This window comes from Asterias amurensis, chromosome 4, assembly GCF_032118995.1.
Source record: "Asterias amurensis chromosome 4, ASM3211899v1".
NCBI classification, from domain to species: domain Eukaryota; kingdom Metazoa; phylum Echinodermata; class Asteroidea; order Forcipulatida; family Asteriidae; genus Asterias; species Asterias amurensis.
Window position 1 is genome coordinate 27,476,395 of NC_092651.1, and position 21,697 is coordinate 27,498,091.

The window sequence follows — 21,697 nt, forward strand, 5'->3', positions numbered from 1 at the left end:
TTATCGCAAATACTCGGTACGCGCACAATAGACGTGGAATGAGGTGCATGCTGGTCTAGCTAGCTATCAAATTTAGGTACTAGCTAGACCAGCATGCACCTCATTCGAACGTTTGCGCTTGCGCAGTGGTATTTGCGAAAAGGTCTATGTCAGCACATTATTTGATCAAAGCGCCCTCTGTCGACAAGCGTTGTGTCGTACAAGTTCGTCCAAACTTGGTAGCATATGACTTTGGAGTACTTTCCAATGACTAAGTTTGAATACTAATAATTTTTCGCAATTCTGTGAATAATTAGCTTCCTGTTAACAATTCTAAATGGTTTCAAAGAAGACATCTCGACCTACTTACTGTAACACTTTGTGCTAGTTTGTAAAATAACTCTTTGACAGCCCCAAAACCTAAATATATTTATATGACCAAGTATTAAGACTTTGTGCTAGACAATAAGGTCGAGTCGCCGATTTAATTGCGCACATAAAATAAAGCCCCCCCCCCCCCCCGAAAATACATGAACGGGTCTAGTAGTTTTAGAATGTTCGTCGCTGACGCTACAATTTGCTTTATTTCAGGTCAAAGCATGACGGCATATCCTGTAAAACTAGGAGTAAGAGATGAAATAATGGAGGCAGGTGGAATTGGCCCGAATGACCCCTCCTTCCATGGAAATACGTCACTTAGTGCCTTACCCTTCTCTGTCCTCGGACTCGGAATTTGGGCTGAACTACCCGATGCGATAGCGGCGTCGATGGGGCTCTTTAATCACTCTCTGACTGGATTAGTTTCACCTGAGTTCAGGCACGGTTCACTCATACTAAATGTTTTTGTTCTCTTAGTGTACACGACGAACAGCGGAGTAGGTTTTCTGGGTCACAGACCCTGTCAGAAGTAAAAAGGCAAAGGCAGACTAACATTGGTCGATGGACCCTCCATACGTCATTGAGATGCAGTAGGCAGTGACTGTTCACACACTGACGGCTGGCTGCTTTAGAAGTAACTCTTAGCTCAGTATGAACATAAAGCTATTTATGAACACCACACATTGACTGTGCTCATACAACGTGCACTGACTGCTTCACGTGGATACTTCGTAGTAATTACAGCACGATCGCAATAAGGGCCCGTAGGTTGGCATTTTGGAACCCGTTGGAGTATGTTGATGTTTGCTTTATTGTCGTGTACCCAAAGGTAACGACCGGAAATAATCCCGTCAACTGTGGTGAAACTCTGGGAAAACAAAACTAATATTGGAAAACATAAACTTGGGCTGTTTTTATTGGCTATACAGGGAGCTGCACCAAAGCCCCATCATTTTGACCACTCGGAGACTATATAAGTGCACACTATTCTACCTGAGCAGTTTGCGTGTGAATGAACCACCATCGGTTTAGAGGAGAACGAATCCGGTTAATATTTCAACTCTTCATCTTTTCTTGTCTTGGATTATGACATTGGGATCGAGAAGGTGATAAAGGTTTCGGAGGTGTAGGAGGAGAAGATGTCACTCAAGATGCTTTGGAAATCCTTCGGTGTGGTTTCATCAATGCTGATGCTACTTCAATGCTCTCCTTGCTCAGCAAAGTAAGTCAAGTTCTAGTTTTAAGACAAATTCCCACCTTTTTAAATTGTCCTTTCCCCTTTCTTCTTCCGCCTTAAAATTTGCCTCAGTTGCGACGGATCTGTATTCAGTTTCATAACGAAGTCGCAGCTCTCGGTCAAATGAGGTTATAATGTCAAACTTCCTCCTACGAATTTGGGCTCCATACAGACACACATTGAACATTAATAACTGTTTAATTGGTCTCTGCACGACACCCATTAAATTGTCAAGACTACACAAATATGAAAAACACGATCTTAAAAAGTAGCGTCTAAAACACGATGACAGAGTGTTGGCACGCCGTACCTCGGTACGCCATAGGAGGCTACCGGATGGAGCTTTCGCCGGCTGCGTTCATTGCAATCAAAACTACTGCCCCTTTTCGCTTTTGCTTTTCTCTGTCACCCCCCCCCCCCCACCCCTTTCCCCCGCCCAACATCCTCTCTCTTAACAGCTGTCTCTTTTAATATTAATTAAACTAATAACTCAAGTAAATCGGAAGTGAATGACGTGAACTACGCTGTTGTCTTTAGGACGAGTCCTGAGTTGTTCTAACTCAGCATATCTTGTCTCCTTGCCCCGGGCATGGTCGGTCAGTATCCTTGCCGATGGCTAAAGGGAGTCACAAGACGATTTGACCACATGGTTTTTGTTTTAACTTATTTACGAAAACACAGCACACCGTGCATGGCGGGGAAGGGGTAGTCATACCCCCATGGTCTCTACAGGTGTGTTTGGGGGACGATTAGACTTGTGGACAAGTCGTTAATTTGATGTCGGGCGAAAGCGAAAAAGACCTTTCGCAATGTCTCGCGACCTTACTCGCGAGACGTTTGCTCTCACCACTATCCCGCATCCTGATCCGATCAAATATAGGGGAAGATTGTGTACGTCTTCGAAAATATTCGTGTTTGTAAGTAGTGGAGATGATATTGGTAGCTAGATATCACTCTTTTTGCAACTATATTATTGGTAAGTTGCACGCACCGCAGTTGAGTGCCATAAAACAGTAGCATTACTGCCTGACCGTGCCAGGGTGTACCATCTCTTTTTAGACGGTGAAGGTAACGTTGGACGGGAAGTGTAGACGATTAGTTCGTAAGTGTTGCAAGTAAAGGTTACAATAAATTAATTATCCAAAGTCCGAATTCGTTATACAATATGAACATTCAATTTAACGGAGCCTGACTACTTCCCGCGGTTCAGCCTCGGTTTAAGTCCATGTTAATGGGAGAGAAAAACAATGACCTTTGTAAAGGCATGCCACAATAAAGGAATAATCGTTCTTAGTCCTTCATGGTTAAACTTAAGTGGATAAACAGAGGGATTGGTTGGTTGGGGGGGGGGGGTTGGCATAAAACGCTCTGTATTGGAATGATAGGAATGTGGTAAATCTTGTTTGCCCTATCACAGAACAGTTGTGTCCTTGTCAATTGTTCTAGTGATTGAGTGAACTGCTAAAGTAAACTGGATTTTCAAAATGTTGCTTCACCATGATGTAACACTAGCAGTGTATTCACTGATATTTGGTGTTTTGTACGAGTAAATGAAGTGCGAGCTTATCAACAGTCATTAAAAATGTTTCTTTGTAAAATAATTTCCCAACTTTCAATGAGAGAGACTGCAAATTGTTTGCACTCTGATATTTGCCCAATGTATTCCTTTAGCAACAATAGATCAGGGCAATCATAATAATATTAGCCTAAAATAACAAGTACATGTATAACACGTTTTGAAAATAACCAAATGAGTTGATTCTAAAAGGTCGCCACTCCCTTTCTCGTTTGCTGAATGTCCATACTCCCCCCCCCCCCCATTCATCAATCATCCCCTTTCTACCCTTTCTACGAAACCTCCTCAACTTTAAATTACCGCAAACTCCCCTTCTTTTATGTATTATGTCTTGTTTCAGTTTTAGCTGCGCATCCTGTCTCATTCATCTCTCATGTTGGATCCTTGCTTAGTTCCTTCCTCGTACTGAATCCCAGAATAACCCACTTTGGGTCTTTTCGAATCCACGGCTTCGGTTTTGAATTCAGCTTCAGGCTCCGTTCTCTCGTCTGAAGCCATGGACACTTACGCAAAGCAAGTGCAATACTGTCAAAAATAACCACGGGGCCAAGTTAGCCTGAAGAAGTGGTTTCAAGGAAGACTTTGCCATGTCTCCCCACTCTGTTGGTACCTCTCCAGAACAGTCTGGTTGCCTCTTACTCCGCCCAGTAATACTGCATAAAGCCTCAGGGTCCTAGACTTCCAAACTGTCCATCTTCTCATCCATCATCCACGATACCTATGTAAAACCCAGAGTCTTTTCTCGCATGAAGTTGCTTTATGTACCCCTCAAGAGTTATCAGTCCTCATGCCATGCTGTCTCCCCCCCCCCTTTCAAGGAAGAGGCGTGGGTTTTAATGAGCCTACAGTTTAATGCATCGTGGTATCAACAAGTTGTCGATTATTGTTACGATATTTTGTCGGGAAAAGGGTGAACTTATCTTGACAATCTGTGGGGGGGGGGGGGGGGGCTCGTGGGACGACGCAGTCACGGGATCGGAACCTGAACACACCCCAAACAATTTCTGCCAATCCAGGTATTCGTCCATACTTGGATAATTCACGGTCAATTTAAAGCGGTCTGACTGGAAGTCTTTGAACCATGAAACACTTCGCTACCTGAGGGTCGCGGAATTGTTTTTTGGTCTTTCTGATCCGACAATGGATTTATCTAAGTTGGATGTGACATCGCCTTTGGGTTGCTTAAGCCCAGTCATATCGTTCCTCCAAAGGGAAACTCATTGATTTTGGTTGTGAAACAACCGCCCTGTCAATACGGCGCCAGATAGAGGAAGGAAACTAATTGGCTATTCCTACCAAGTGTCAATCTCTGTCTTGGGGGTGGGGGGGGCACCCATTCACCCAGTCACCCACCCGCTTCTTTTGCCCACACATCTCTCTGTGTTTCAGAAGTATGTAGTTTTATTAGAGAGTGGACAGTCATGTAAATTATTGCGGGATTGAAACTTTGAGGAATTGTGCTTTACGGTTTATGCCTAGTCATGTCTATGATTTTTGTTCTTTCTCGTAAACACATTGACTTGCTTAGTTATGAGGAAAAGCAATGTTTCCACTGTGGTTCCAATGAGTTACATAATTTGTTTCGTTTCATATCGGCAAAGTGAAATGCCTCGATAGTTAATATACTTTAATTTGGTTTCATTTAGATAAATCATCATCATAGGCTGTCTTCATCTATCGTAATGTGTAGCCCTCCTCATGACGCCATTCATTTCTACTTCTTGCAGTTCTGGTCTATGTTGTTCCTGCATAATACCCCAATGTCATCTCTCCATCTTCTTCTATAGTCTACCTTTTTATCTGGTCTCTGTCCTTGGTTGCCATTCCATTATTCTTGTTGTCTATCTCTTGCCATTTCTTCGGGCGGTGTGTCCGTGTCCATCTCCATTTAGCTTGTTTTATTGCCCTTATGATGTATCTCACTCCAGTATTATTTGTGGGTTTTTTTCTTTGCATTTAATACCGTCTCTAATTGAGATATGTAACATCAATAGCTACTTGTAATGCATGTTGTGATTTTGATTGTGTTTTTATTGTTTCAACCCGATAGAGGTAATCCAGGCAAGCCTCCATATTCAAACTTCATCACTCACGTTCGTGGATATCAATTCCGAGGCAATGATGGACGTACCACTACCACACAATGGAGACCATACCAGTCGACTACTCGCTGGCCCTCTAGATCAACTATTGGCACTACTGGACCTACATGTCGATATGGCAGCCGTTTCGATTGCTGTTACGGCTGGAGGAGAGACCACTACGGACGTTGTCAACGTGAGTTATCTGTGACTTTGTATTCATCATTTTATTTATCTAGAAAGGTTCTGACAACTAGAGATTTAATAATTTGTTAATAATTTCATAAACTTTAAACTTTGACATTCCTACCCCTCCCCCCGGCTCAGGAAATTGTAAAGAAAAAATGTAGGAAGAGTGTGGGATTTGGACCGTTCAACGGAAGCATTCTTGAAGGTGCCCTCGTTTCATTTCTCAGACACTCTAAAATTGTTAATTTAAAGTCACCAAGGAAATGAATAATTAAGGTGTAGTTCGGCGCCACTCAATGCGTGTGCTCTCTAAGTTTGGGAAACCTGTTAAATTTAATTATTCAATATTTGGTTGACATGTGTTAAGCATATGGCATTTCCGACTGCTTTCTTTTTTTTCGTTCACGATTCTGTGTGTGGCCCTGTGCCTTGTATACTCCGAGACGTTAACACTTCGTAGCCTTGATCATGAACCTCGGGTTATTTGTTAATACATTTGGAAGGGAACACTAAAGTCAATATAGAGAGAGTATATGGTGTCTGATTAGGATCACAGCGGAAAGGTGATCTAGCGCTTCCTTTGGGTAGAGTCTGTACCCCCGGTGGTCTGGTGTTTATCAAGGGTATTAAGACACGAGTGAAGAAGGCAACGCGACGTGGTCACTTGCTCATGTTTTACTTGTCTGCTCCCCAGCCAAGAACATGGAAATATAATAGCGTGTGCAAAGAACTAAAACGTTCCTAAGAGAAGCCCGAGGCCCAGCTTGAGGAGGTTCTTCGACCCCCTGTCTCAATTCATTATCCCTCAGCTGTGGTCAAAACCGAGTCATATTATTATATTGTCAAAGTTCAAACAAAATAGATCAAGTACAATGACTAGGGACCTTTTTGACTTATCCCATCCTCGTTTCTGAAAAGTAGTCCAGTGACCAGATTTAACCGTTAGACTTCCGTATTGTTTTAAACTGGTTGCAAACGACGTCATCATTTGAGTATGTTAATGTACCGTGACTTAAGAGGGAATGGGGGGCTTGCCTCGTCTTTCCCACCCAAAGGGAAATGTTTGGTGTTATCAAAATGAAATAATAATGCCCATTGTCGACATGACAGTTTTATTGTGTTCGATGCCTGAATGGAAACAGTTGCACCAATTCATAGATTAGTCGATGTTGTATTATTTTGATCCCAGGATCTAGCCAACGGTAGGATTCTGAAATAGTCCAGTGGGCTACAACATATAAAAATGTTGAAATAGGTTGCAGTAACCCTGACGAAACTTGATTTATATTTACATGTCATCGCAGTATGGGAAGCAACTTTCCCAAGCCCCATTCCTTAAGTGCTTTATAGAAATAGCCTTCAGTTTATAATAACTCACCATATTAAGTAGTGGCCTTCCTTCTTGAATTAAAGCTGCACAATACTTTGCTTGAGTTTCGACACTAAACGGTCATGAAGAGGTCTGATGAGTGCTTTACGTACGTTTTCATAAAATAGGCAAACAAATATGTATCTAGTTTATCTATAAACTTTCTGCATGTCGTGTGTCTCTTGTGATCATGTGAGTATCCATATAACTTCTGGCCCCTTCCTTGAGTGGAAACATCAAAATTCGGGTGTCAAAAGCTGAGGTATTAAAACAGATTCAAATGGTTTCATTAGAGCCTTCACACCCGAGATAGTTCACAGGCACATGAGTTAATGACACGTGCTAACTGAACAACCTAGGGTGACGTTGATGTTTGGGTTTTCACAACATTCTCCCTCTCCGGGGCAAATTTCCAGAACAAGATTTCCCATTGAAGCAATCTTGTTCAATATTGTGTATCCATTTTGAAGCCCGTCGTTAATTGACAGTGTCAGGGCAAAACAAAATATACGCATTATTGAAACACGCACTAATATCGTTCGTTGACTTTTCGTTAGCATGTCTTGGTGTACAAGCTTTATGTAGGGCGTGGTCACAACTTTCAGAATTACTTTTCCGAACAGTCCTATGTCACTAAGCAACAAATTAAGTTACAACATTTGCTGTAATCGATGGATCACAAGTTGGCACTTGCAAAGCCTCTCGCAAAAGATCGATAATATTTTTCTTTCTTGTCTGCTTGAGTTTAGGGCAAAGGGTGGCGCAATGAGATTGTGCAAAACGCTTGGCAACGTGCAGGAAACTGTTTGGAATATATCTGAAAACACAGGTGATTGAGCACATCTGTTTGTTTTTTTACACTGGAATGGATTTGATGGATGATCTAAATGTTAAGCAAAATGCCCAAACTCCTGTCAGTAATTGCCTGTTGCCTTAAATATTTTGTATTTATTAAAGGTCAACAAAGAGGATAGGGAACAGGGTCTAGTTCAATTTTTCGATTAAACAAAATGATCTCTCTTCAATACGTATCTTTAGTGTATCTTTTCCGAGAAAAAGAAGAACACACAACCACTGCCTTTCTTAACCAATATACAAACGACACTTAATGGCAATGTGTTAAGACCGTAATTTGCCCAAAATGCCTCCTGTAAATAAGAATGCCTTGTTTAGATAATAAAAACAATTTTAACAACCTTGCGACAGTACGATATCACTGAAACCATACAGCGTGTCCTTGTTGACCCGTATTGGTATGCCATAAATTATGTCATCAAAGTGAAAGGATAAGAGTGTTTTGCCCGTAACTCTTTTTTTCTCAGAAAATAAAAAGAGAAAACAATTTTTTGAAGATTGGAATAAAAGAGAGGCGCCGGTGAGCTGATGTTGTCCGTGACCTTGGGTTGAAACAGTTGTCCTGATATATCGTTATTATTCATAACAGTTTAATAAATTATTGGAAAATAATATGTTTGTGTATTGGTTGGCACGGGCAGCCGACCTGAGATTGCGTGCAGGAGGAATTAGCGTGACCACCACTGGACGGTGTTACTGGCTGGAACCACCGTGGCACGCAGGCCCTGCTTGACATCTTGTGGTTTGTGATTAGTTTTGCCATTACTGTTTCTCCCTTCTTATTTGAGAATTTGATTGATACTTAAAATTTATACAATCAGCCATTGTTAAAAATGGTTTTCAGGGCTTTTATAAAAATCTTTTTGTAGTGATTAAGGACAAGTTCGGTGTGTGTTTATCTTCAGAACGGAATTAGAAACAAACTTAGTTTTGGGTATAGCATTGTTATGTAAAGGGGGGGGGGGTATGGTATACCTACTCAACAAACGAATCACCATAAACACTTGAGAAGCTCTGCAGCTGTTGACAAAGTAGAACATTATCAGATTAAAGTGGTTGTAGATATATTAATGCACTCTGAGAAACGTTTTATGCATGAAACGTTTCTTCAGATTGTGTATTCATTTACGGACTAGTTCTTTCTGCTCGGACATAAACAGGTTCATTTTATTTCCTATGATATCTCAAAAGCACTACAATTATTGTCAAATGAATTGTTCACGGGTTGGTTTTATCGTATTCGAACTGTTTAAAGGGCGAATGTGTACTAAGCCTTTATTGGAAATTTGCCTTCGTATACGGATATAATGCGAGCAGTATAGGGGATAGTAAATTTACATATGAATTTCTTTAGTTTTATATAAAAGGGAGTTTTGTAGTGGAGGTACCCTTCTATTGTGTATTGGTGTGGTGTCTTGTTCTGGAATAGAAAAAAAGGCATATACAGTGACGTAGCCTGGGTTGAACGTTTGCAACCTCTTAACCGTATCCGTCAAATTTAGAGAGCTTTATTCAACTTAAAATGGAAACAGTTAAGAAAGGAAGGTGGTTGATCAATTATTTCCTTGACTTTATTTTTCCGGGGATCAAACAACCAACAATATGCAAAAAGTTCTGACTACAGAGAGCGTACAAGTTGCTGCCACCCATCTTTAGCACAATCCAATTTAAACAATGTTTGAAAAAGTTGGCATGAAAACAACTTCTGTCAGTTTAGAGTAGCGGTAATCTCGATATGTCTTTTTCAATTCACATTATTTTGTATAATGTTGTTTGTTTGGCCTTAACTTTGGTGTTGCGTTATTACGCACAGTAGAATATACATACCTTGCAAGTAGCTAAACAGTACTGTCAATAACAGATTAAACTGATTTTATTACTTTTTAAGCAAATGTTGCGACAAAGGCATGAGTATATTTGTTGGGACTTTTTATGACATTTCACAAATTCAGTGTTATTGTACTAAGGTAATGTTGAACACTTCGTTAGTGCGGAATGGAGCCACGATACCTGGGTTCCAAGGTTCACATTACTTAATAATAATCCCATTTTCCCACCAATTTGGACACACTTAATCGCGTTTATATTCCTCAATGTCAGATGTAAATACTTGATAAAGCTCCTTGAAACTTGCCACAATAGATATACTTAAATTGTTCAGTACCTGAAGTGGACAATTGATATAGAGCAGATTGCATTCCAGTCGATAGGGCATGGAAGTGGTCATCCTTTTGGATTGAATGGGATTGGTCAACTGTAGGTCTTGCAGTTCTCGCATGACAGACAGCTGACGCACGGCATTATGAACACAGTATACAGGTATACGATGACACAATCCTACCCAGGTCATGCGTAATTATCTTCATAAACATCAAGGTTATCAATGTGTTATACAGACATTGAGCAGGTGTAGCGACACATGTCCGTAGTTTAGCCATGGATGACGGGTTGGCCTATTTGTTTTGTCCAGGAGGGACATAAGATGGCCTGAAAACCTCGATACACAGCGCAACTTTGTTTTTCTCTTAATGACCTTAGGTCGAGTTGGCTCTGCCCTCCGAAAGCCAAAACAGAATAGTTGTGATGTCTGCTGTCTGCAATGCAATATTTGCATATTTGGTAGAAAAAAGAAAAAAAATACATATAATGGGGCAACCTCAAACAACAAAACAAGCAGAAACAAGGATGGTTGGCTTTTGCAAGAGCACCAGTTAGTCCAATGAAATGACGCCTTGGAACCAGTAGCCAGTGATGATGGTAAAGGGTCTGGATTGGATTATAAGTTTTTGAATTTGAAAGTTTTTTCCCTGAGATTTGATCTTCTTTTGGCTAAAACATTTGCGTCCTTTCTCAGCAATAACGTACGTGTTTTTATATAATACTTTATTAGTGGATGGGGAAATGGTAATGTATGGAGGTAGAGTTTTGAAAGAAGTGTGTTCAGTCACAGTAAGTAAATAATATGATCACAATCTCAGGGATAATACTCGCCCCTAGCTATGAATTTAGGACTTACATGTAGTTCCACACTAGCCATAGCCATTTGAATGCGAACGTATCCCCATCTAAAACCTCTGGCAAACTGCGGCTGCGTATACATGTATGTCTGGTTTTCATGACGAGGCAGTGTAATGCACTTGACTACGGAAGCCGTTTCTTACCATACGTTTACCAAGCGGACCTCACTATTTATTCAACAATTGTAAACTGTGAATATTTGGTAGACCCATTTGTTGACTTAACCAACAATCGTTATTATGTCAGTTGATTGAGCACCAAGGCCAGTCAAATAGGAATTTCAACTTGTTGGGAAAGGAATGTTAGGCCTAGCCGTACATTTTGATCATCATACATGGTTATATTATATTATTAGGCCGTGTTAAGTTCGGCTACCTATTCCAAGAAGCAGCAGTAAAAGTTGCTCAAGAAAAACAAAATTCATATTAAATTCAGAGACCGCTATGCTTAAAAAGTATGGAGTTTCACACAGTACAAATGCGATTAAGAATCGTTGTTATTAACTATAATTATTACCTTCAAATGCAGGTGTTCACTGAAGGTGTATTAGTTTTTTAAATACTTATTCGCAATGTTTTTATAAAGGTTTAAAAGGGCAGGGTATACTATAGGTTGTTTTGTTTTCCTCAAACACCAGTATCATCACTTTTTATACCTCAAAATGGCAATCAAACAATAGCAAAATAACCAACCCATGAAAATGTGGTCTCAATTGGTCATTGAAGTTGCAATAAAGTATTTTGTGTTGCATAATTTGGTGTGTTTTCAGATGCCCGATCGAGAAACGTTTCACGCCTGAAGTTTCATATTGTTGGTGATAAATTTACATGTTTTCCAGGAGTCTTTACCAAGTTTTTTTATGGTCGTTCATTGTTGGATTAGCTATAGGCTAGAAGTTAAAACCTCCCGTTAAACTTATCAGAGAATGAAACGAGGCTCAAATGGCCAGCAGGAGTAATTTGTTGAGTATAAATACAAACATTTGAGCGAGAAATTAATGTTGATGTTACTTTATTCCGGTTGTTGCACAACTACGTCGTTAAAAGCACCTTTGTTCACTCCTTACCAAGTTCGACTGGATGTTTGCCAGCAGTATAAAGGGTTCAAGATATATCCGTTTCAATGGGCCCTTTTTTAACAATGCATTAAAATGCTATTGGAAAATATTGTCAGGTAAATTTGACAAATTGCTGGGCTAACATACCACGCAGCCCAGTCTAGTGTGGTTGTGATGATTAATGGCCTGCGAACAACGAGCGGGTTGGGGTGAGAGGGTTTCGTTTCGTCGTGATTGAAATAGAGTTCAAATGAGAAATGTCACCTCTGGATAATTTAATGACTTTGGATTAGGCTGCTATTTTTTTCTTTGAGGGTTCGTAAAAACCCTTCCGGAGGACTAGTATTGCTCCGGACCTACTTTCCTGTCAAAATGATATTCGGTGGTAGAATGTGGGGTCAGCATAGCAAGCAAGTACACGAATAAAGAGAATGTATAGTATTGCTTACAGTGTCTGCGTACGTCATATTCGTTCAAATGCGCATTGTTGATGTTTGACCACCCCCCCCCCCCCCCCCCCCCATCAGTACCCCAGTACCAGTAGCTTACATAGCGAACTTAAAAAATATAGTCAAATATTAATGAGCGAGATTTTCATATGCAATGTCAATTGATACATTTTAAATTCACATTCGGACTAAGATTAAGGACTGGTCTAACTTGTACTAAAAACAACCCGTTTTATTTCGCAGTGTTAAGTAGTCATCTATTTTAAAGACAGTGGACACTATTGGTAATTGTCAAAGACATGTCTTCTCACTCGGTGTATCTCAACATATGCATAAGATAACAAACCTGTGCAAGTTTGAGCTCAATCGGTCGTCGAAGTTGCGAGATAACAATGAACGCAAAACACCCTTGTCACACGAAGTTGATGTGCTTTCAGATGCTTGAGACCTGGAAGTATAATACTAATTAAGCGGTCTTTATATCAAATTCGTGGAAATTTACTTCTCTTTCGAAAACTACGCGACTTCAGAGGGAGCCGTGTCTCACTTTTATACTATCAACCTCTCCCCATTACTCGTTACCAAGTAAGGTTTTATGCTAATAATATTTTGAGAATTACCGATAGTGTCAACTGTCTTTAAAGCCATTATACAATTTCGGTTGAGAAAAAAAAAAAAAAAAAGTTCACAGATTTACAAATAATTTACAGGGTTTACAGAAGGTAATGGTGAAATACTTCTCTTAAAATATTGTTCCATGAAATGCTTTACTTTTTGAGAAAACATTAAAACAATATCATAGCGAGAATTACGGATTTATTTTAAACACATGTCATGACACGGCGACACGTGCGGAAACAAGGTTGGGTTTTCCCGTTATTTTCTCCCGACTCCGATGACCGATTGAGCCTAAATTTTCACAGGTTTGTTATTTTATATATAAGTTGTGATACACGAAGTGTGGGATTTGGACAATACTGTTTACCGAAAGTGTATAATGGCTTTAAAGAACAAGACACGCGAAATTAATACGTTCTCAAAAATGTATTGACCAATTTGCTTTCAATTGTTGTCATTGTTTGTATTAATAAGTTAACCAAAATGCAACTTTCTCCCAGAATATCCCAATTTAATAAGACATCATACCTTGACAGGTTATTCTAAGCTGGGTCTGACACTGACAGATAAATAATAACCATACGGTCGTTATTCTGGTCTGTATTATTTCAAAGTGGACACAATACCGCTGCACTTTAAAAATGCACGTTGTTGACTTTGCATTTACCACCCAAGGGAGTTTCAGATATAAAAACTGAAATATTTACTGGTTGACTTGCCCCTGAAACTTAGTTAACTCCTTGACGATTTATAGCACAGGTACTGAGGCTATCTGTGTCACTGTCATACAATACATTGTCCCTATAGATGTCTGTTTGCCCCTTGAGTGACCTGCAACATTCACCTTTAAGTCCGTGAACGGAGTGGAGAAAGCCTTGCCTTGCCAAGGCCTGTTGGTGACATGATTTACCATCACAGACCCTGACTTTGTTGGGGCTGGTGTTGGGGCGTGTAGGAAGGTACAAGGACCCGATCGAATACCGCAGTAGCCCGTAAACTCGTGTTTTGCGTCATTCGGGTGCGCCACAGATTCCTCCAGCACTCAGTTTTTTTTCCAGTAAAATTACATCCCTTCTGTTTAAATTGTGGCCAAAACCCCCCAAAGTTGTGCTACCAATCAATCAATCAATCAATCAATCAATCAATCAACCACAATCAAATTTTAAAGCGCCAAAATCAAAGGTTTGTAGAAGATAAGGAGAACAAAGGTTATTTTTCAATTTAATGTGGGCGGGGATGGCTATTGGATGGATAACACTTAAATTATTTATTCTATTATTTTTGACTGATTGACGTAGTTTGACTTTAAAATAATAAAGACTTTAGCAACTATTGAGCATTAATAATGACGATGTATGGATATAGTTGAGAGTAAATTGATCAATAAACAGGTCATGTTGAAGCGTCACTTACGAAGCAAATCGGCGTGTTCAAACTTGAAACCTCATTGATTGCAGTTTTTATTTCTACCGTAACAATCCCTTATAGGAAATGTTTGTATTTGAGAAACTACCAAAGGAACATTGCAAGATCTTTAAACACTGTGGCTGCACCCCCCCCCCCCCCCCCCTAAAAAAACAACAACAAATGTTCCGACTCTGCCTGATCGGGTGTACCTTCCATGCGCCATGCTAAAGCAACACACATTATTTTATTTTATGAAATGCACGATTTGTGCGAAATACTTTTGGGAAGAGCAAGAGGACCCACCCGGACGTTGAAGCACATTACTTTGGCATTTGTGTTGTGAAGTTCAAGTGGCTACAAAAACTAGCAAGACTAATGCCACGAGCCATGTCCATGTGGATTGATGTCACAACATTAGACCTACATGGGCCAATAAACCATCTTGCTCCATGAATAGACACACTCGATTTAGGTCTGGTTCCCGAAGGCATTGCAACCCACTTTATTAGGATCATCTCTCGTGTATCTGGGAACATGAAGTAGTAGTGAAAGTCGTGGGGAATAGACCGTGTATACTGTTTGATTGGTGACTTCTGTAACGTTACTTCCGGATCTTTATAGGATAGTTTGTGTCATCAGTTATAGTAAGCCAGGCAAGTCAAATGAATGGGAGTGGCTGGTGGGTGACTATATCAGTCGTATTAGTGGTTTTGCTCATTACATGTCTATGCAGAGAGTGAGGTTTGTTGGGCCTTCGTGCCAATTCAGTTCTGTGGCACGTGTAGTCCTTGGTACTCGTTATTTTATTGCAGTGTACTTACTGCATGGACCTTGCCAACGGCCTTAGACTAAAGCTACAGACCCATCAACCCCTGCCAGACATTTAACCACCTACAATGTATGAATTCAACTATTTCGCATGAATGGCCTGACCAACGTGACTTATTGATGTTATTAGTAGAATACTACCTTGATATTATTGGGGTAATGTCCGTTTTGCCTTTTGTACTGCTGCCTTTGTGAACCCAGGTGACTTTTGGAAGAATGAAAACACCTTTGTTGGCCTTTGATAACAATCCAGGAATACCGGTGCATCAAATGACGTTAATACGGTCCACTAGTTTCGGCGCTGTTGTATTTCACACCAAGAATAAAGGATACTGATTACAATTCTTGAGAATAAAAGCAAGCTACAGTGTTGTAGAGCCAGATCAAAGGTTCCCGTACTATAACGACGCACCTTTTTTTGTACACCCATACAACTTAAACATTTTCGGAAAGTCAACTGACTGTGAAGAGTTCATGATCGCTTGGACTAAACGTACATTCAACTCCCCTGCCGGCCTCGAGTCCAACAAGGGGGTTGAAGGGAAGCAGTTTGAGATGGTCTTGCCGATAAAAGGCAACGAAAAGCGCGACGGATTTATAAATGCATGAAGTTCATTCATCTCTCCTAATTGCACTGGGCATCCGTGACTAAAACAGAAGCGGTGCTTAACATTTACACATTATTCTTCAGGTTGCCTTCATCCATGGTTTGCAATCCTGGTGTCTGCTCCATAGTTTGCTCCATGTGGAACCATGCAGTTCCCGATGGCTATAGGTTACATTGTACAACCATGTACAAAAGTCTTTTGGGACTCATGGGAGAGGTGTTGGTTCGGAGAACACCCGTTGTGGTGTTGACCTTTCGAATCATAGGCCATATACTCTTCTTTCCAAAGTGTTGTATTTATACGGAGTTGCACCCTTAAGTTAACTTCTTCAGTTTTTCTAATGATTCACAACATTCAAAGCTTCAAACTTCACTTGTGCATTGTTCGCATTGTAACAATTCAGTAGGACTGAATTTGTTTGGTGATAACACTAACACTACACTTTGTTGAGTGTTGGTAATGGGTACGTTGTGGTCGAACGATTTGAAGGTGTACTCCTTTTTGCACACCGCGGTATAGGCCTACTTGTCACCTTCAGAGGTCACTTTTAAAGGTTAAGGCCCTACAACTTGGCTAAAAGCTTCTTAGATGTCATTAGGTGGTCAATACACAAATAACACGAGGTCCATTGACACTTGTCATGTAACGCTAATTCTACCTCCATGGTAACGCCAAAAACGTGCGTCAATAGTTTTGTTTACGATAAAAACAAATCTATGGGGCAGTTGTTAAAAATGATTTTCTCGGTGGCAATCTTTTTTTTTTTTTTTTTTTTTTTGGGGGGGGGGGGGGGGTAAAAAGCCTTTAAGTTTGGTGAATTGTAAGGCCTAAAACCTCAGTATTGCATACACAGTAAATGTCAATCACTGCAAGTTTTGAAAAGCATATACCTTAAACAAAGAACAAAAATACCAGTTATCTGGATTATGAAGTTGGTATGTGCAATAATCTGCCATTAGTATAATGTTATGTAAGGAATGAATTGCCATGATAACACAAGTCATGGCGAGGTGTTGGAAAGTAAATAACTCCGATAACCATGATGATAACATGTCCAGATCATTCCAACTCGCACCTGCCTTTTGACAATATTGATAGATACCGAATCGTCCTGACCCTTCCTACGTGCACTGGAGAGTACACACAACTCTCTAGTGTAACCTTGTGCGGTATCGCGGTATTATACAGAACAGGTAGCGTTTTGCTATCATCCAGTTACTCCAATTTGAACACTGATTGTTTTCACACCTACTAGAGATAAGATATTCTGTCGACTTTTTTTTCATTTATTTGTATTCATACTGTGGTTGTGAATTCAAGGACTCTCAGAAAAAGCAAACTTAATCACTGTACTAGCCAATAAATCAAACAGTGCAAAAGACACGGAAGGAAGTTTCAGTTTTAGATGTGGGAGGAAAACCCCAGATAATTACACCAAGGAAGACCGATGTAGTCCGATCAGGACAGCAGAGCAAAACCACGTATAGTGTCCCAGTTGGGATTTGAACCTGGGTTCCAGAGATGGAAGGTGAGGATAGATACCACTATTGTACAAATATTACCACTGAACAGCGCATACAATTTTCTCAGGTTCGCCCCTCATACATATATATTTTCAAATTCGTTCATTGTCATTCTATAAGTGAACGACGACCGGCAATTTTCTTTTCTCAAGACCAGGACATGGACCGTTTTCGTAACATGTTCATGTAACTCATAACACTGCACAATGTTTTATTCCATCTGTACCACGGCATGGTGTCCTGATTGGATAATATATGAACACGTGATGATATGTTATAATCATAACCCGGCCTTATTCTTGTACAATAATAATTGACTCCATGGTTCCTAGTGAGAGGGTTAGGTTCCCTCTGACCTGAATGTGATTAAAGCCACACGCCCCGTGAACTTCAATTAACTACACACCACATTGTGGTCAACCAGAACATGTACTTTTAGTGGTGTTGTGTTCACGTATCATATCCACCTAGGGTTTTCTTCATTCAAGCGGGATGTCAGAATTTTGCTGCAATAAATTTAAATAAAACACTTTTTAATTAGTCTCAAGCTATCTGATCAAGCAGAGAAAACCTCCTGCTAAATTAGTACTGTCATTGTTTAACGACCCTACAACAGACGCCCACCCACCCCGACAACTTAGTAAAAGGATTATACAACAAGAACATGTATTATTAAAATTAAAATAAGTAAATAACAGGATTGAAACAAATAATAACAATTATCATTACAATTAAAAATCAAATACAATCAAATATTTGCAAAAAAAGATAAACATAATTTAGAGAAGAAGAAAAAAGTAATACCAGTCACCGTTGTCTATTTTGATTGCTGCGATCGAAATAAGAAGGTAGGATTTGACACTTTGCATGGTGGAAATAAGATATAGAAGAGTTTGCGGTAACACCATGTAATGAATCTCTAAATGAGAAGGGTTCATAAAAACAGTGACGAAGCAAGAACTACCCTCCGTTATTTAAATCAATTTCTACATTTATTCAATTCTTATTCCTTTATTTTCCTAAAGATGTTTTGATTTTTATCTACAGAAACCGGAACAATCTTCAGTGGTATCTAATAAGTTTGACTATATTTTTCCAAGTGTTGCAAATGTTGTAGTTTTGTATGTTACCTTTAAAGGAAATACCCACCTGTGATAAACCCACTGGGTGGGTACCCAACCCATTATCAACAAGGTCGGACTGCATAATATTATTAGCCGTCAGCAAAAATAAACCTTTAGGGAAGTTATCATACGGCACTTGATATCTTGAAACAGGACAAACTTTACAATTGGGGATGGTTGTGTACGGAATCTTGGCTCAATAAGTAAGGAGGCCTGTGTTTTTGGCTAAGACACACTGAAAACTTTGAGATAGCGCCCTCATTGACCAATCCTTTATAGGGGGACTGGATTAATAAATAGATCGCAAATATAGAAACTTAAACCGTATACTTATGTTATTGTTAACACGTCTGGTTCCATTGGATGTAGCTACCAACCATCCGCAATTGTTGAATTCCTGTGTACTTTTTATGCCCCTTGTTTTAATGGCATACCTAATTCTGATATGTCTGCAATTTTATTGTTTTATCTGTAAATTTTGTAAATTCAATGTAATTTTGCCGATGGCAACTAATTTGAATGTTTTTAATAAACCACGAATAATAATAATAAATAATAAGGCAAAGTGGTGAAAGTCGCTGATGAACAAAATGTCCCTTTGCTTGTAAGTTCTACCTCAATGTTAACGTCATGTTCACGACAAGTGGATTGAATTAAGTTCATCCACGTATGTATCCTTTGTATCCAGAGACGCCCAGTAGAAGAATGTTAACTACATCTACAGGTGTAGGTAAAGCCTGGCGGGCGACATGTGATATATTGCCCCTGCTGGACTCCTAGACAAAACATGTTATTGTTAACAATTAAAGCGCATGACCCAGTTTAAAGAGGAAAGTTATCGTATTTCATTGTTGACTTTTTCAGTTAAAGTGATTGTATTCAAAAAGTAATTTGCAAATTTCATTTACGGTATAATGTAAATGTAATTTTCTTTTATTGAGCTCGGTACTACCTCGCCTGCGCATAAATCTAGAAGTGAGGCTGTATATAGGGCTACATGAAACAACTTGTTAAAAATAAATCAGCCATTGAGAATGGTTTAGCATACTTCACGTGTCACCATCGTAGGTGGTCTTTGAATACGACTACATCAAGCTAGTCGAAACGTCGAAATTAAACCATTGGTTCTCCCCAGAGCCAATGCTCGTCCACTGTACCCGACCATTGTATTCGACCCACATGGTCACACCAAAATGATCCATTTCGGACAAAATATTGTGTGATACAGACGTAGCATTGTTTTAACATGGTTTTGTTTTTAGTATCATAACGCATGCGTATTTCCATAAAGCTGTTGAGCGGGGGAAAACACTGTCAATTGCTAAAGATTGAATAAAATGTGTGGGGCACCAGATGCAACAGTGTGGAATATTTGCGTTTAACCAATTTATGTAAGCAAGAATTTGATGTGCTTAGCACGTGGTTATGCTTCCAGGCTTTTTGGAATTGGGCTCCGTTTGTAGCAAGTTTGCTTGCAAAACGAAAAGAATAAATATGTGAAGAAATCAACAGATAAATATAGCTACAGCAACAAATACAACTTCACTCTCACATTCTCAATGTTCACCCGTTTCTTGCGAAGTCCTTGGGAATCACGTGGGGTATGTGACGATATTAACTGATCTACACATCCGCGTTACAAACTTAATTTTACAGACGTGACTATTTAAAGAAGGGCTGAGGATCCGAGGTAGAATGGTGCGATAAGAGAAGATGCTGTTTCCGAAGGGATTAGCTGCTGTTTTATCGACTGTTTATTTTTAAACATGAACGTTCAGGGATCGTGTTTGATCTGAAACATTCACTCCGTGGCTGGTGGACAGCGGGAGTGCATATATGGAAGGGTCTGCTAAGCAAGTTGATTTTTATGTTCAGAAATGTGTATAGTGTTTGTTTTCTGTGAAACTGTGGTTGCCGATTGGTGCAGTTAGTGTGAAATGTTCTCACTAAACCGTTTTTCTTCATTTAATGAACTTGCTGCAAGGAACTCCTTATTCCTGTTTGTTCCTAAGGAAATCTCCATATAAAACTTGTTTCCCTAAGGACCATAACGTTATAATCATAGCATGTCCGCACTGTGCCCGAAACCACGAAGTGATAGTCGTGTATTCCACAGACGATTATTAAAGACACAATGCCGTGGAAATAACTGCTTAGTTCATTGGTTGTGATGTATCAAACCAGCTTAATTGTTATTAATCAGTCGGTGTGTAATTGTTTTCATAAGGTGGGTACTGTCTATCGCAAAGTGTAACAGGCCCCGTGAAATACTATGAATAAAATGAGTTTTTCAGACCAAGCATGATGTAATGATACACATTGGGTTATTATTTACATGGTGTAAACTTTCTCTCCTGATCCAGGGCACGGGCATAGGTCCATGTGCCCATTCCATAGGATGTTCTTATAATTCGCAGGGAATGTACGCTTTAAAACCAACGATTTGCGAGTTTTATAAAATTATCAAAGTTGCTTGAGTTGATTCATTCCCCAATACAAAGGTTGTACTTGTACTTATTGTTAAATCGGCTGCGTGTTAAACACACTTGAAATACAATCTTACACAAACCTATTTACAGTGCCCGTTATGTCATATACAAAGCAAACACTGAGTGTGCCGAGAACCACAATATCGTGAATGTGGGTGCATTTTAGAGTTCAATTTTACTATAAGGCTAACCCCCATTATTTTCATTACAAAGTCAAAGTTCAGGATTACGTTTGGGTTTTAACCATGAGTTGTGCAAAATCTACATTCTCATGTTGACTCAAGAGGTCCAAATTCCTACTCTAATATCATTGAATGAACATCGAAGTTCAGTATTACGTTTGGGTTTTAACCATGAGTTGTACACAATCTACATTGTCATATTGACTCAAGAGGTCCAAATTCCTGCTCTAATATCATTGAATGAACATCAGCAGGTTAATATTTTACATGCATAAATGGTTTGTATTACCAGGAAATCAGGTCACTTTTGAGGAAAAAAGGAAGAAACACTGAGGGTCACAGCAAGGGTAAATACTTGTAAAGTGACTCTACCAGGGTCAATCACATGAGGTCCTTATACCATCATTGGCACATTGTGAGACACTTGCTTTCTTAATAGTGTTATGTATGTGTTTGCTCCGGCGTTTTGTTGGCGAAGGACTATGTCAAGTGTTGAAGGACACATTATGTGACTACATGCGAGTAGTTTTGTACAAAATGCGGTTCTAGTTTGGAGGTATGTTTGAATGTTGTGTATCTAAAGATATGACCAATGATCAACCAGTAACAATATATCATGTGGTAGGATTTGAAATGGTGCATGGTATAATCAGGTTAGGCTTGCACGTAGCTCATTTGGGTAGTGGTGGTTCTGAAAACGATTGAAAACTTGAGTTATCAACCAAAGAGC

The 21,697-nt window shown here is 39.6% G+C and overlaps 1 protein-coding gene across 1 annotated transcript in view; it reads left to right on the forward strand.

Moving 5' to 3' along the window:
- The first annotated feature begins 869 nt into the window (after nt 1-869).
- Nucleotides 870-21,697, forward strand: part of LOC139936240 (uncharacterized) — a 110,112-nt gene continuing 89,284 nt past the window's right edge. Inside the window, exons 1-2 of the mRNA XM_071931023.1 lie at nt 870-1,579; nt 5,221-5,447. Of these exons, the coding sequence (XP_071787124.1) occupies nt 1,497-1,579; nt 5,221-5,447 (310 nt within the window). The 5' untranslated portion in view covers nt 870-1,496. The remainder of the gene's footprint in view (nt 1,580-5,220; nt 5,448-21,697) is intronic.